The 14,396-nt window shown below is 33.3% G+C and overlaps 1 protein-coding gene across 4 annotated transcripts in view; it reads left to right on the top strand.

The window, feature by feature from the left end:
* LOC108774721 (transmembrane protein C5orf28) overlaps positions 1 to 3,003 on the top strand; it is a 6,944-nt gene extending 3,941 nt beyond the window's left edge. For 2 of the 4 annotated variants that reach the window (XM_018540887.1, XM_018540890.1), the window contains exons 2-3: positions 1,270 to 1,391; positions 2,734 to 3,003. In XM_018540887.1, coding sequence (XP_018396389.1) covers positions 1,270 to 1,391; positions 2,734 to 2,926 — 315 coding nt within the window. In that variant the 3' untranslated portion in view covers positions 2,927 to 3,003. Of the gene's footprint in view, positions 1 to 118; positions 167 to 1,269; positions 1,392 to 2,733 lie in introns of those variants that run through there. The other 2 variants (XM_018540889.1, XM_018540888.1) reach the window with 2 other exon arrangements.
* Positions 3,004 to 14,396: the final 11,393 nt, after the last annotated feature.

Raw genomic sequence — 14,396 nt, 5'->3', positions numbered from 1 at the left:
CCCCCCCCCCCCCCCCCCGACAAAATTCCTAGTTGTGTTTTGCTCAAGTGTGTCGTAAACAGTGTATCAGTTTATAGATGATTTATGTGACACATTGTTAAAATAGTTATGCCGTCTACGTAGCTTCATGGCAAAGTTGATACTTTTTGGTTTATCCTTGTCTGCGGTAAGTTTCACATCTGGCGATATTTGTGCTGACAGCGGAAAATCAGATAGGACAAACGACAAACGCGCGCGCGTGATTGCAATTTTATAAATATTTGCAAAAACACGCTTCTACTTTATTCGGAAAAATATGATGTATGTATATTTAATAATATACATATTAATTATACATATAATACACTCATTCGCAAAGTACGGACCACGTTATATTGGTCTGCTTTTTTGCAGGTGATTGTAAATATGCGTATAAATATGTACAAGTATAATAATTATTTTGTCAAATTTTTATTTATTCAAAATTTATATTATTTAGAATCTTAATCATTAGCACAATTAGAATACATATAAGTGTATTATCTTGAATAGAATTATCTGATAATGTCTCATATCAACGAACAAATATTCCTTTAATGGCTCATCACTTAATTAGTCGATTTGTCTTATAACAAGAATATGTATCGATTAATTTTTAGATATAAGTAGTTAAAAAGGAAACGGTTTAAAGCTTATGCAACCACTCGCAATTGATCGCGTCCCTTTCTTTCAAATTACTCCCTTGTTTTTCTCACGGACAAGATACGAGATATTTACAGATTCTAGTAGATCCTGCATATCGTAATAATTGATTACGTCCGTTCGCGCAGACCTCGTTATTAGAAGTGCAGCTATGTGCACGCAAGGTCGGATTTGTGCAAGGCGTTGAATCGAGAAAACGCATGAAAGATATTTACGAGATAAATTCTGATTAGGGAGATAAAAAATAGCGTCAATAACGATTCGAGAAAAACGTGTTGATCCGCCATTCTTTGTTAGTAGTCGTTTTGATACTAGAAATGCTGTTTACGAATCTTCGAGGATGACTATTGACATACTACAGCATCCTACAATTTCACATTCTCGTGTCCGATAACCAAAAGTTACTTGAAGTTTTCGCTTCATCGCTTCAATTATTTGTCAAAATCGGGACGATTGAATTTTATTACGATGCTAAATAGATGAATAAGCAGAGCGTCTATGTATTAGCGAACAATCCTCAGCTCTCATTTAATTCGAATTTAATTTCCTTTGCGGAAATGTGACTCTAAAATTGTCTCTTCTTTCTAGGAAATCGATGATTTGACGCTATATTTTTACATTGCATGCGGTATCTTCGCCGGCGCGCTTATCTTACTTTTCGTTTTGGTGACCGTGCTATTCGTGAAAGTAAATCGATTAGCCGAGGACGGGTGAGTAACGCAGCCTCTTTGTCAGCTGACAATTGGTGCGCCAATTGAAGGTTCTGATTGCATAATCCGAAGACATCAAATATTTACCAAATGTTAATTATGCTGCGAATTATCATCAGTAAATATTGATTAAAGTTACTCACATTTTTTATTTTATCAGTGACAGACATGATACTTTATTGCGTAAAAGTGCGTAGTCGAAGACAGTCCTGTTCGTGTAACGCGCGCGTTTAAAAATTTCTACGTGGTTGAATCGTACCGTAGCTAAATACATATTACTGTCCGATCGCGAATCGTCGGCGACGTATTTCATCGTGTATTACACGCGAAATATCTGGTTTTACGAACTTCAGTTTCGTGTAACGTCTTCATAAACGTTTCTTTTTCGGTAATTGATTCTTACACACTTCTGCATTTTTGACATACGTTTTATATTGCATAATTCTGCAAAATTAAAGTAATCAAAAAATTGAGCCATATAATTCCGGCCTGCATTTATTCGAAAAACGAATAAAAATTGTGCAAGTTGAAATTGTTCTAATTAACTATACATATATACATTTGTGAATACTGTTGTAAAATCAATTAGCGTGTTACGTGCAACGTGTGATATCTATGGTTATTTGATTGCTTCACTTACTTAGCGGTGCACCTGCGCGGCGAAAGGAAAGTAGAAAAAATGCCTGACGTATATCTGCAACAGAGACAGTTAGACATTTTCGTTTTTCTAGAACAAAAATACGCATATTTCTTTTGTGAGTCACGTAGCCAACGACGAAATGGTTGATAGCATATCTTTATTGCCGCGATTATTTCGCTTATCTCGTCCAAGAACATAAAGCGGTAATGGCGATCGAACCTTTTTACTTTAATTAATGAATAATTTCTGGTTTTTGTTTGTAAATATTTAACATGAAAGTAGTTAGATAATTTAGTCATAATTTCGATTTGATTTTATTCCAATCGTATGTAAGAGTAAATCGTAATAGTACTACTTGTTATTGCATAGAGAAATATCTTGATTTTGTCCTCAGTTTTCTTTTCTTTCTCGCACTTGGTTGAAAATATTTCTAGATTTATCCCTGCTATGAAACTTGAAAAATCTTTTTTGTTCAAATTTTATTTGATAATTTCTTTAATCATTCGATTACTAATACAAATAATTATGTATGATTTCTTTCATATAATGTCCGAGAGACATTCCTCATTATAATTCTCACTTTGTAATTGGCAATCGATTTAAATTCAGCTGTTAAGCTGATCACCTCTATCCGAATCCTTCACGTTCCTGTCTATGTGGTAATAATTCGATCGCTGAGGTTGAAACTGAAAATTGATTTAGGTCCAACCAACTAAACAGACAGACAAACATGATGGCGGACTTTTGTTACACCAACCCCACGATCGTGCCTGGAGAACTGCTCTCTCGTCGTGGCTTTTCCATGTACAGCGGAGCTGACAACTTCGACGATGATTTCGGCAAGAACAAGAATGTTCATTATGGAACATATCATGAGGCGCGATCAAAATTCTGATTGAAATTTGAATCTGAAATGATCGATCTCTCCAATTATTGGTGCAACTTATCCGGGTTAATGAACCTGCAATTATAAAAACAAATAGAAATTAAGTATGTAAATATAAGATATTACATAATAATGTAAGATACTACAGTTTAAGTTATTAGCTGGACCAAATTATTATTAATAGTATTATTTACTCCTTACGTACAGTATGTCTCTGTGTAACTTTTTGCGTAATGTAGTTACTTGATTTAGTCTTGAATTTTTCTTATTGACTTTACGCAGATGTTACTTCCCGCAGAACACAAAATAGCTCTATACGGTCAGTGATACTTAATTAGTAATATTGAATCAGTAGTACACACACTGACAGTATGTATCAATATTTGTAGTATTTTTACACAATCAGTATTATTGACAATATATTTCGCTTTAGTTACGTATATTTATTGCACTGTGACATATCGTGACATGGATTCTAATAAAACGATGCTCGATAATCAAAATCCAAGTCAGTATTTTACGTCAATCCATCGATATTAACTGCATACGATCAATAATATTGTCAGTATTTGTTAATATTGAATGTGTAGAATTAATGGTAACACACACATTACATCATAATTACAACTCCATTCAACAATTTAAACATACATATATAGCACGCGTTGTACATAACGGTTACATTGTTGAGTAAGAAGTTTTAACATTGATGTAATATTATTGCTTGTATTCTGCGGATTGTACATGTCGTTAAATATTAAGATTTTTCATAGATTTTCACTGCAGCGTGAAATACAACGTTCAAAATTGATATAAAATTCGGTCAATATTGTAATGCATAATGTATAATTAATAATTGGAAAAATCGGAGTGTCATTTTATTGGAGACAATTTTAAGTTACGTTAACTTTTCTTTAGACGCGACATCTTTGAATATTCTCAACATTATCAAAATGTGAAAAATTATATTATTAAAATATGAAATTAATAATCTATCTTGAAGGAACGTAAAAACGACAAAATGATACATAAATAATATCACATAATATATTATTATGATTGTTATCGATGTCTGTTTTATCGACTTCTCGTCGATAATGCTGAAAATTTACCAGAGAATGTCTAGATGTCTCTGCATGTATTTCATGTCGTGGAGAAAATATAGACGGTGCTCCGAAATGGTCGCACTTGTATCCGTAAGACTGGACAAAAAATTGAGATGCACAGTTCCTTATGCATTTAGGATGCATAGTATTTTTCAGTGGACAAGTAAAAAATAATGCTAAACATATATGTATACTAGTCGACTCAATACTTTTTTGACAAACTCTGTAATTATCTGCGTAGATCTAGCCGATGTATAGATATGATATAACATGATTGAAATAATACGCAGTACCAAAGATGCATATATATATATACAGAGTGTCCCATAATTCACCTGGCAAATATCGTGGACAAGTAAATCGGACTAAACTAAGACGGCAAGTCTTGTCACAATTTTCTCAATAATTAACGAGATATTAATGTCTAAAGATTACCGAATCCATGCGTCCACCCGGCCTACTATTACACCCAGCTGATAGCTCGCGGCGGTGTGCGCGGTGCGGGGCAGGTTTATCAGGCAGATTCCATTCCCCGCGCGTCAAGCGCGTATTCAGTAATCTTTAGACAGTAATATCTCGTTAACTATTGGCAAAATTATAAGATGTTACAAGACTTTCCGTCTCAGTTTAATCCGCTCTACCTGTCCACGAAATCCGTCACGTGAATTTTGGGACACCCTGTATGTATATAAATATATTTAAATTAATAAATCACGTAGACTGGAAAATAATTAATAACTCGTAATACACATAAATCACTTTAGCAGAGAATTTGTTAGCTTAACCATTTATACTTTATATTTATTTAACGCACAAATAACGCACAAATGAAATGAATGCAATATAAAAAATAGTATACTCCTGAGTAAATTAAGCTTAATGAAGTTTGAGTTAACAAAACATTCGATTAACTTATGAAATAAAAATATAACAGATTTTTTTACTTATAAAATGTAATATACATATAGATATATAATAATTATATTAAATATATGCAAATACGTAATATAATTATAATAGATTATTTTCCATTAGATATGTTGAATATATTCTTTTATGTTGTGTATCGTTTATGGGTATTATGAATTTAAATACACATATATCTCTTGCCATATAATTTAAATACATATATATTTCATTATGTAAGATAGAAAAATACAAACTTTATTCTCTCTACCCAGATTAATCGCCGAAAAAGATTCAAGTTGATTTATCGCGCCAGTGCGTTTTTAGTAAAGCTCAACTATTCTCGTCATGAATATTTCTATATAAATCTTAAATAAATCTCTTCACACAAATTATAGTCAGAATCAAGTTTTCATTCAATGCAACAGGTGTTTCAATAGTATTTAAAATAAATTTTCTGGAAACACTAAGAAATTTAAATATTAATAGTGGATACTTTTCTTTTCAATCCCAGATAGCGTCGACAATACTTCGATATTTATTGATAACGATGTCGATCCAAATACTCTGAGCGTCTTGTTTCGGCACAGCCAATTTTACCTGGTGGCTTCTGTTCCGGAAGTGGCGAATCGCACCCGAGAACGGCGATGGCGGCGGCGGTGGCGGCGGCGGCGGCGGCGGCTGGCGGTATCGATGGTGTGTGTAGGCAATGGTATGGGGATAGGCCGTAATTGGTATAAAATCATCGAGCAAACACACCGGACAAGACAGCCCGGGAATTGTGGGCGGCGTTGCGTGCCGTTGTCCTGGTTACCGCGGGGGCAACTCCACGCTAAAGCGGACCCTTCGCCCCCGATTGCGCGCAGGCCCGCGCCGCTGATACACACCTGCGTGCGTTCGTTTGTGTCGCGTTGCGTGGGTGTGTGCGCGCGATGGGTCCACCAGAACCCAACACGCTACCCTCGCCTTTCCTCAGCTACACGCCAGATTTACCGCCACCGGCTGCGCTAAGGATCGCCTCTCCGACCAACGTGTGATTCTTCGCCCCACGGGCCACGGTAATTCTGCACCCATCCCGAATTCGTGGCCTTCGTGCCGAAATTTTTATTTCCGGCTTTTTTTCCCTCAACCTTGTTTATTCACGACGACAAGTGCTTCGGCACATTTTCGCAAATTAATTCTGAAACATAATTTGTATATCTGTATTGTAAAATGTATAGAGGTTAACACTGGTATTTATGGTCTATATAATTATTTCAAAACTATCTTATTGCGATTCTGAATTGGTGTTTATAACTTATAATTAAGATACTGTACTTTAAGACGAAATTAAATGTAAGAATCAAATATGGCTACTGGCTTGAAAGAATATCACTACCAAGTAAATCTCAGTTAATCCTGGCAAAAATAAAATTGGAAAACGTATTTAAATTAAATGTAAGAGGAAAGTCGCAGAAGTTAAGTTTCCGGGAGGCGAAAATTGAAAGTAAACACTTTTTACAACTCGTAGTCGCAATTTTTGCTGTTTAAAAGCTTCGTTTACATTTCTTATATTCTCTTCTTACATTCGATTTACGTTCCGATTTCTATTTTCGCTCTCTCTTAATTAAATTTAAATATTAATTTGTACGCATCCATAATTACTTATAGCTTCCAGTTACTTCTGTTCGATTCCACAACTGATCTAACCTAGTTTCATCTACGAAAGCATCGCGGTTTGTGGCTACATCCCCATAAATCTCCGTAACTCGTATATTAATGATAAGTAAATACTAGCTACGCCCCGCGATATAAATGTTTCTACAGCGCACGCAATCTATCAAGTGTTTAGTTTAGTGAAAATCCCTCCTCTACCATAAATCCACGTTTATATATCCCTAATCGCCGAGGATAATAGCCACTTCTGTGGTACCCTCGGTACAGCCGATGCATATGTTGTTCTTTGAGTGTCGTGCACAATGCACGGTATTATTCTTTGTTATTGCATTTCTGTTAGGGAAAAGATGTAAAAATTTTTAGAGCAAAACAAAATGATACAAAGTTTTCCCTCTCAAATATGAGAAAACCACGTAGTAGTTTAATTGAATAGAATCAAATGTGTATCTATATTAAAGTAATACTTTTAAGAATAATTTTAATTATCTATTTATCTCTCAACAGTCAATTAAAAATATAAAGAATATTAATTATCTCTTAACTTTACTTTTTTATCTTTTTATTAATAGAAAGGAAAAATAAAAAAAAAATGTACGTAGAAAGTTGCGAGAAATAATTACAAAAATAATTTGTGCAACGGACCTCCACCAACTATACATGCCATGACCTCATTACTTTCGTGACCGGATTCTTATATACTACAATACACCCGTACCGTTTTTACTGTGGAGTATACGCGCGGTGCAGAGACGTATAAAATTTTAAGCCTTCGGGTCTCATATTTTTACGAGCGACAGGAAGAAATGCGAAGAAAGAAACAAAATCACTCGCTGTCGGCGATTATACACAGCCTATACACTGTTCGACCCCGCCTATTCACAGTTCTAATCTTCTGTGAGTTGACTGTCCACGTATATCATGTTTTCTTGCATATTATTTTAAATTTATTTAATCGACTCTTTTGCAATAACATCAATAGAAAATTATACTTCTGATTTTGAAGACTACACTGCCAAAGTAGAATAAGTGGAAAAATGATTGAGCATTATTCTCTTATAGACCGACATTCATAGATCGTTTTTATTTCAAGACCATCTCAAGTAATATTTTAAGCTAATGTAAAATTGGTTCACAATATCTTAAGACTGTATATTTAAGAGAGTCTCTGAAATATAAGAACCGACTGTGAATACCGACCTTAGAATTCCTAAAAAGATAAAATTTCGTTATTATTATTTTACCATAGAAATAAATGTCTTTAAAAATAACAACTACGGAACTTTCATACCTCTGACTTGTCATCTAAGACAACAAATTCATTTAAGCTTGCATTTTGGAAGGAAAGTTGGAAAATAATGTCACTTAAATTGCGTACATTCGTGTCGATGATACCCGGCTAATTTTTCCGCACAATTTTGCCGATAATACGTTTGTCGTAATAAATGTATAGAGACGGACGAACGAAAAAATCAGTACACTGATCGCAGCACGAGTATAATGAGAACGTTAGAGGCGGGATAGCTCAACGAGGGGTGCCATTAGGTCATGTGTGAGGACGTGTTGAGGCTGCACGAAGTCGCGTGTAGCTCGTTAAATCCTTCGGCCGGCGAACGGAACACGACCACGATTCTGTGAAATTGTGCAATCAATCGTTACAGAAAGTCCCGATCGTCAAATACCACCCGTGGTGTCCGTTTAGGATCATATATACGTTTGAGATTTTTCCAATCAATCTCACACCAGGACAGAGTTTTAAAATTTAAAGCAAAATTCTTCGAAAGAAAAGTCACGTTAAAAGTTTCCTCGAGAATTTCTCCAGATTTTATTAAATACTGTATTATAATAAACATTAAAATATTTTAATGTATATCCTCTATTCTCCGATCATATCGAAATCTCACAAGTTCTTACAAGAATATTCACAAAGTTTTTTAATATTGATTTTAGATGAATATAATAACTGTATCTCTTTATATTTTTTTGCGACATCTCCAAAAGAGGAAAGGAATACGTCACTGATAATTGAAGTAAGTCAACTTTAGGGAGTGTAATGATTCCTGTATGAAGCCTATCTTTTTGTACTCGCTTGTTTTGAGCACGCGAGAAAGAGAGGCTGAATGACGATTATAAAATGGCACGTGTCTCTGCAGAGACCTCATGCCAGGAAGCACGCGACCGCCCGAAAGCTAGCCGATGGAGAATCGTGCGAGGCACAATTAATTTATTGTTTGCGTCGGTCGAGTGACAATCGGGGTCGTGTGGCAGAAAAGCAGGATCCGTCGGCCTCATCGTGTTTGCGAAATCCCTGCTAGATGCTGCGCGACAGATCGCTTTTATGTACAATCCCGCGCGCCGATCCTCGTTCGTCCCTCTTAATTTAATCGTGAGAATCTCACGAAGCCGAATTACCTCTGAAATGTCCATGATTGTTTTTCAACGCCTCGTTGACAGAACTGCTTCCTCGACATCGATTGTCCGACCTATCTATTCTTCTCATTTTTTTTATACGCATAAACACGCAATTAATGGAAAATGCAAATCGGAATCGCAAGCGTGAGAATTCGCTCGCGCAACTAAACTCGACACGCTTCTATAAGCATTTCTTTTAAAGGTTTTCTTTATCCGTCATCCCATATTTTTCGATTGATTTTCACAATCAAATGTTAATTCTACGTAATGCGCAAAATCGTAACGAGATCTTTTCTTCGATGGTTTAGAAATTTATTGATGAATATTAACTCAATTTATTGGAAATGTGGAATTACGAACGTTTCAATATGTATTTTCGTTCCATTTTTACTTGCGTATCAAATGTCCCTTAACAGAGAATGGCATTATCTGATGAATTATTAACATTTTATTTGTAAAATGCAATATTTGCACACATGATCTTAGACGTAGAATCGGGAAGACAAGTGAAAAAATACCATAATTTTTCAGAAGAAAATATGATATACTTTCTTGTTTATATATACGTATGCAGAGTTATACTTTTACAATATTTACAATATTTGACACGACATTGCCGCGATTATCTACGAAATCTCACACTTTACATTGATATAAATAATCTGCGTTGGGTATAATATAGTCGGCGTCGAAATGATCGAAACATTTTTTTTTAAGTTCTAAGAAAAAATCTCAAAAAAAAATTTGGTTTCTGATTTACATTTGATGCCGATTATACTTACATGCATGTTTATACACAGCACGGTCTGTGAATAATCTATATCCGTAATAAAATATCTCGCGACGGTCAAAGTATATTAAGTTTCATGCTACACGCCTTTAGATATATTTACAATACTTCTCTCTCTCTCTCTCTCTCTCTTCCTCTCTCTTTCTCTCTTCTATACTAGATATATATATTCGTACTTAAATAAGCGCGATTAAAAATATAATACTAATTCTTCGATAAAAGAAGCATTTTCTTTGGTCGATTGGCACAAGCACCGGTCAGTCCTTGCGGATTGACATAAGTGCTATTATATACAATTTATATTACTTAATTTACATCGCATACACTCAGAGAAAGATTCTTTGATTCAAATAAATGTTTATTATACGGTTAAAAAAAGAATTTCGTTGATTTGAACGTTATTTCACTGATTTAAACATCACTTTCTGAAATTAAATACACTTTTGATTCGGCTTCAAAAAATGCTGTTTAAATTGAAGAAAGGTTTTTTTTTTTTTATAACCATATAGCAAAGAAACATTTCTTTAATTGAAACCTTTCTCTGAGTGTATATTATTTACATTGTGTTACATTCGAAGATTTCTTAATGATAAATATACAGTAACAACGCCGATAGACTGATTAATATACATATATTATTTAATATCAGAATATCTTGTTTCAACACTTACAATTAAAAAATTGATGAGATAAAAATAACTGATATCAAATTATATAAAGTTTATTTATTACAGAATGTTCCATGGAACTCTGATAAATTATATCTTTAAATCAAATTGAGATGTAAAAGAAAGATGTAAAGTAAAATACTCGAACTTTGTGCCTTTGGAATTTACCTTTAAAATTTCATGTTTTTTAAAACAACATTTGAAGCAGCTTTTTATTCTTTATAAAAAAGTGCTATGTTTTCCACAAAGTTGATTTAAGATCTTAAAATATGATACTTAAAATCCTAAAAATGGAAAATATATCTTAATATTTTTGTTAAAAAAAAAGATATATTTTTTATAGCTACAAATTTGTGCATAAAAACAATGAAATAAGAGCAACTATAATTACATTCGATTTTACTATATATTTTTTCTATCTGTCAAATCGTTTTAATAATGTAATCTATCACAGTTCCGGAACAAAAAATTATTAAGGTATATTAGATTTAATATACATATCAACTTATACAGAATGTCCCAAAATTCGTATGCACCGTATGAATAAACATTTTTTTCTATGTCAGAAAAAGTAACTTTCTTCTAGCGGAATTGCAAACTAATTTAAAAACTTGGATGCAATTTTACCAAAATTCGAAGTTACTTCTTCTAGCAAAGAGAGTCGCATTATGCATTCCAGTGTACAAACTTTAGAACAGCTAATATATTAATTTATTATACACATATTAAAATTTACTTAGAATTATTTTATAATGTAAATATCATAATTTCTATATAGAATTCTGAGAATTCTCATATTTCTTGAGGTCTTAAGAAGCTTGTGAAAATCGATATATATACATATTCCTGCTTTTTTTTATATTAATTGTTTACACGCTTTCAAGTTCAAATCAATGATTCCAATATTAATAGATATTTCGCATATCTAGTATCAAATTACTCCTCAAGAATCCATCAAGAAATTCGCGTCCAGCACGATAAAATAATATTTTTATTCTTTTCTACGCGGTGCTCACAGCTACCACTATTGTGAATTACTTATGTAGAGCTGGATTATAATATCGCGATTTATTATTGTCTTATCTCGAGATATGTGATATAAAGTACGTATTGTATAAAGAATTTATGTGTGTATGTATGATAAGTCCCTTTAAATCATCAATCTCTTCGAACAATTCAAACACATTAATTTTCTTCACGATGATTCAATTAGTATATCCGCGCGTTTAGTAGTAATTAAAGTATTCTGATATCGGATGTCTTGTTAATATTTATTAAGATTGCACCGAATATCCGATGCATCCCTAATATTTATTTAAGTCGCGATTATTGATATTGGAATCGCATTGTTTATATGGCAGTGATGTTGCAATACAATCGAAATTGATTCCACCAAGTTTTTATAGGTTTTACAGTTCGAATCCATGAAAAATTATTCATGACAATGACGATAGTACAACAATATTCTTATCATTATTTTTATTTCAAAACGTTTATTAAAGTTGTAATAAAGAATGTTTCTTTGACTACTATTACAATGTAAAATTTTTTTATAATAACGTGATAATACAAAAAAAACGTACGTAACGCACAAAATTATAACTTGTTATATTTCCCGCTTAGTTCGTAAATGGAATGCCGGTTTTGTCACAACTCCTTTTCTTCACGTAAAAATTTTATGAAGTATCTCTTTAAATAATATTTCATTAAATTTCTTTGTAAGACTTTTATGAAAAATTTTTATCGAGAACTTTCGTATGCAGATGAAAATATAGATAGTAATATATTAATTTTTGTAGCGGTAATTTTTTCATCATCCAAATGGAGAAAATATCAAATTACTAAAGTTGGTGGCGTTCCATTTAATGCCCACAACGCTCGCGAAATCATTTCATCCTTTTGTTATTTATTTATCAAATGAGGAGCAGAATTTTAAAATGCGTTTCGTCCGAAATTTATAATTTTCAGAAAACGAAATAAAGTCACAAGAAAACTACGCGCTTTAAAAAAATAACAATTCGTCAATCAGTAAAATGTGAAATGTTTAACATTGCTAAGTAGTTGCTAGAAATGTTAAACAAATACATTTTGTTTGTCTCTAGTTAAGAGACATAATGCACTTTAAATTTCAAGATTTTTTCCAGCACATACATCATATAGTAGCTTAAAATATGAATCTCTCAACACTTAGCACTATGCCACCTTTAATCCAAAAAATGAAATTTCGGACAAAATTTATTTTGGAAGCTACTCCTCAAATGTTAAACAAGGACAAACGATGCTCAGCTGTTGCGAGAGTTGAGTCGAACGCGCGCATCCTAAAGCAGCATACAACAATGGGATTTTAAAACGTGAAACTTAAACCCTAAACCGTCAGAAATTGATCAATCATAGTCGATTATTCTTTTTCGACTGTGATTGGTCAATTTCTTACAACTTAAGGCCTATGCTTAAGTTTTAACGCCTTAAAGTCTGATTGTAAACGCTGCTTGAAGCTCTGTGTCCATGGTGGTAGAACTCGGTCCGAATTCTCAGATCGAGAAATCAATTTACCGTTTTTCTATAAAAACTACCGTGGACACTAAGCTTAAGAGGATCCTAAAGCAGGGTTGCCACAAGTCAGGGAAATCAGGAAAAGTCAGAGAATTTAAAAAAATGCGTCAGGGAAATCAGGAAAAGTCAGGGATTTAGCACACTTGTCAGGGAAAATAAAATAGCTGTAAATAAATTTATATTGCCTCGTGCTTCTATGATTGGTTTGGACTACCTTTTTTTTTATTTTTGAACTTGTTTCTTCAAGAAAATGTGCATCTATGTTACATTGCTGGATCAACAAGATATTTAACATTTTCCGTATTAAGATAAAAATACAAGAAACATTGGAAAATATGTATTATTCAAAGTCATGAAAAATCTCAAAATTTTGTCAGTAAATCAGGGAAATGTCAGGAAATTTTACGACTACAAATTTGTGGCAACTCTGTAAAGCTGTCTATATTATGTATCGACTAAACCATATAAATTTGATATAACAATAATTTTTTTCCTCTTTTACGAATTAAAAAATCCTTTTCCAGGATTGAAGTATACGCATTAACACGTGTCTGTGAGGTAGAGTTTATGCCGAGAACGTAAAAAGAATTCAAAATTCAGATTTTTATCATTTTTTAGTCCAATATGGCGCTCTAAAACTGTCACATTTAGAGGGCGGTCGAATTGCCACTACGAATGCTTCGAAACATTTTTTGATTGATCAATTATTAGGTAACCACATTAAAAACTTATATTATCGTTTATATTTACACGAGCATTAACATGTGTCTTAGGTCACCATTTAGAGTTGCGTTTCAAAACCGACGATTGTTCAGCGCGCAATTTGGGGGGGGATTTAAAAAATTTGCGTTTCAGGACCGACGATAGTTCGGCGCGCAAGTTAAAAGGGGGAATACATACATTACTATGGATGAAATATTACGAAGAATATTACTACGTCGACCCGCCATCAGAGGTCTATAGATATTCGCAAATTCTCGCAAGTACTTTAATACGCGTATATCGCTTTATATAGAATCTCGATTGAATAACTCTTGCAGGCGTCTAAGGTAGGCTTCCATTACAATGCTTTACTGACGAGTCCAGTAGTGGAAGCTGGGACGAAACGTTATATTTAAGTAATATTCTTCGCAATATATTAAATTAATTTTCCTTCGTTTACTGATGATGTTCATATTAAAGGCCGAATCGCTTACTAATAATAATAAAAATTTTGTTTTAATATATTCTACGAAATACATTATATTTTCGCTAAATCTATCCAGCGTCGTGGTATATGGTCATTTTTAATTTCTTTGTCAATTATTAGGTGTACAAATTAGTTCGGTCCGTTTTTTGTGTTCAAAAATGCATTTATTTCAAAACAAAATGAATGAACAGATTAATTAAAG

Source organism: Cyphomyrmex costatus, unplaced genomic scaffold, assembly GCF_001594065.2.
Source record: "Cyphomyrmex costatus isolate MS0001 unplaced genomic scaffold, Ccosl1.0 scaffold273, whole genome shotgun sequence".
In the NCBI taxonomy this organism is placed as follows: domain Eukaryota; kingdom Metazoa; phylum Arthropoda; class Insecta; order Hymenoptera; family Formicidae; genus Cyphomyrmex; species Cyphomyrmex costatus.
Note: the sequence above shows the minus strand (reverse complement) of the source record. Positions and strands in the feature narration are given on the sequence as shown.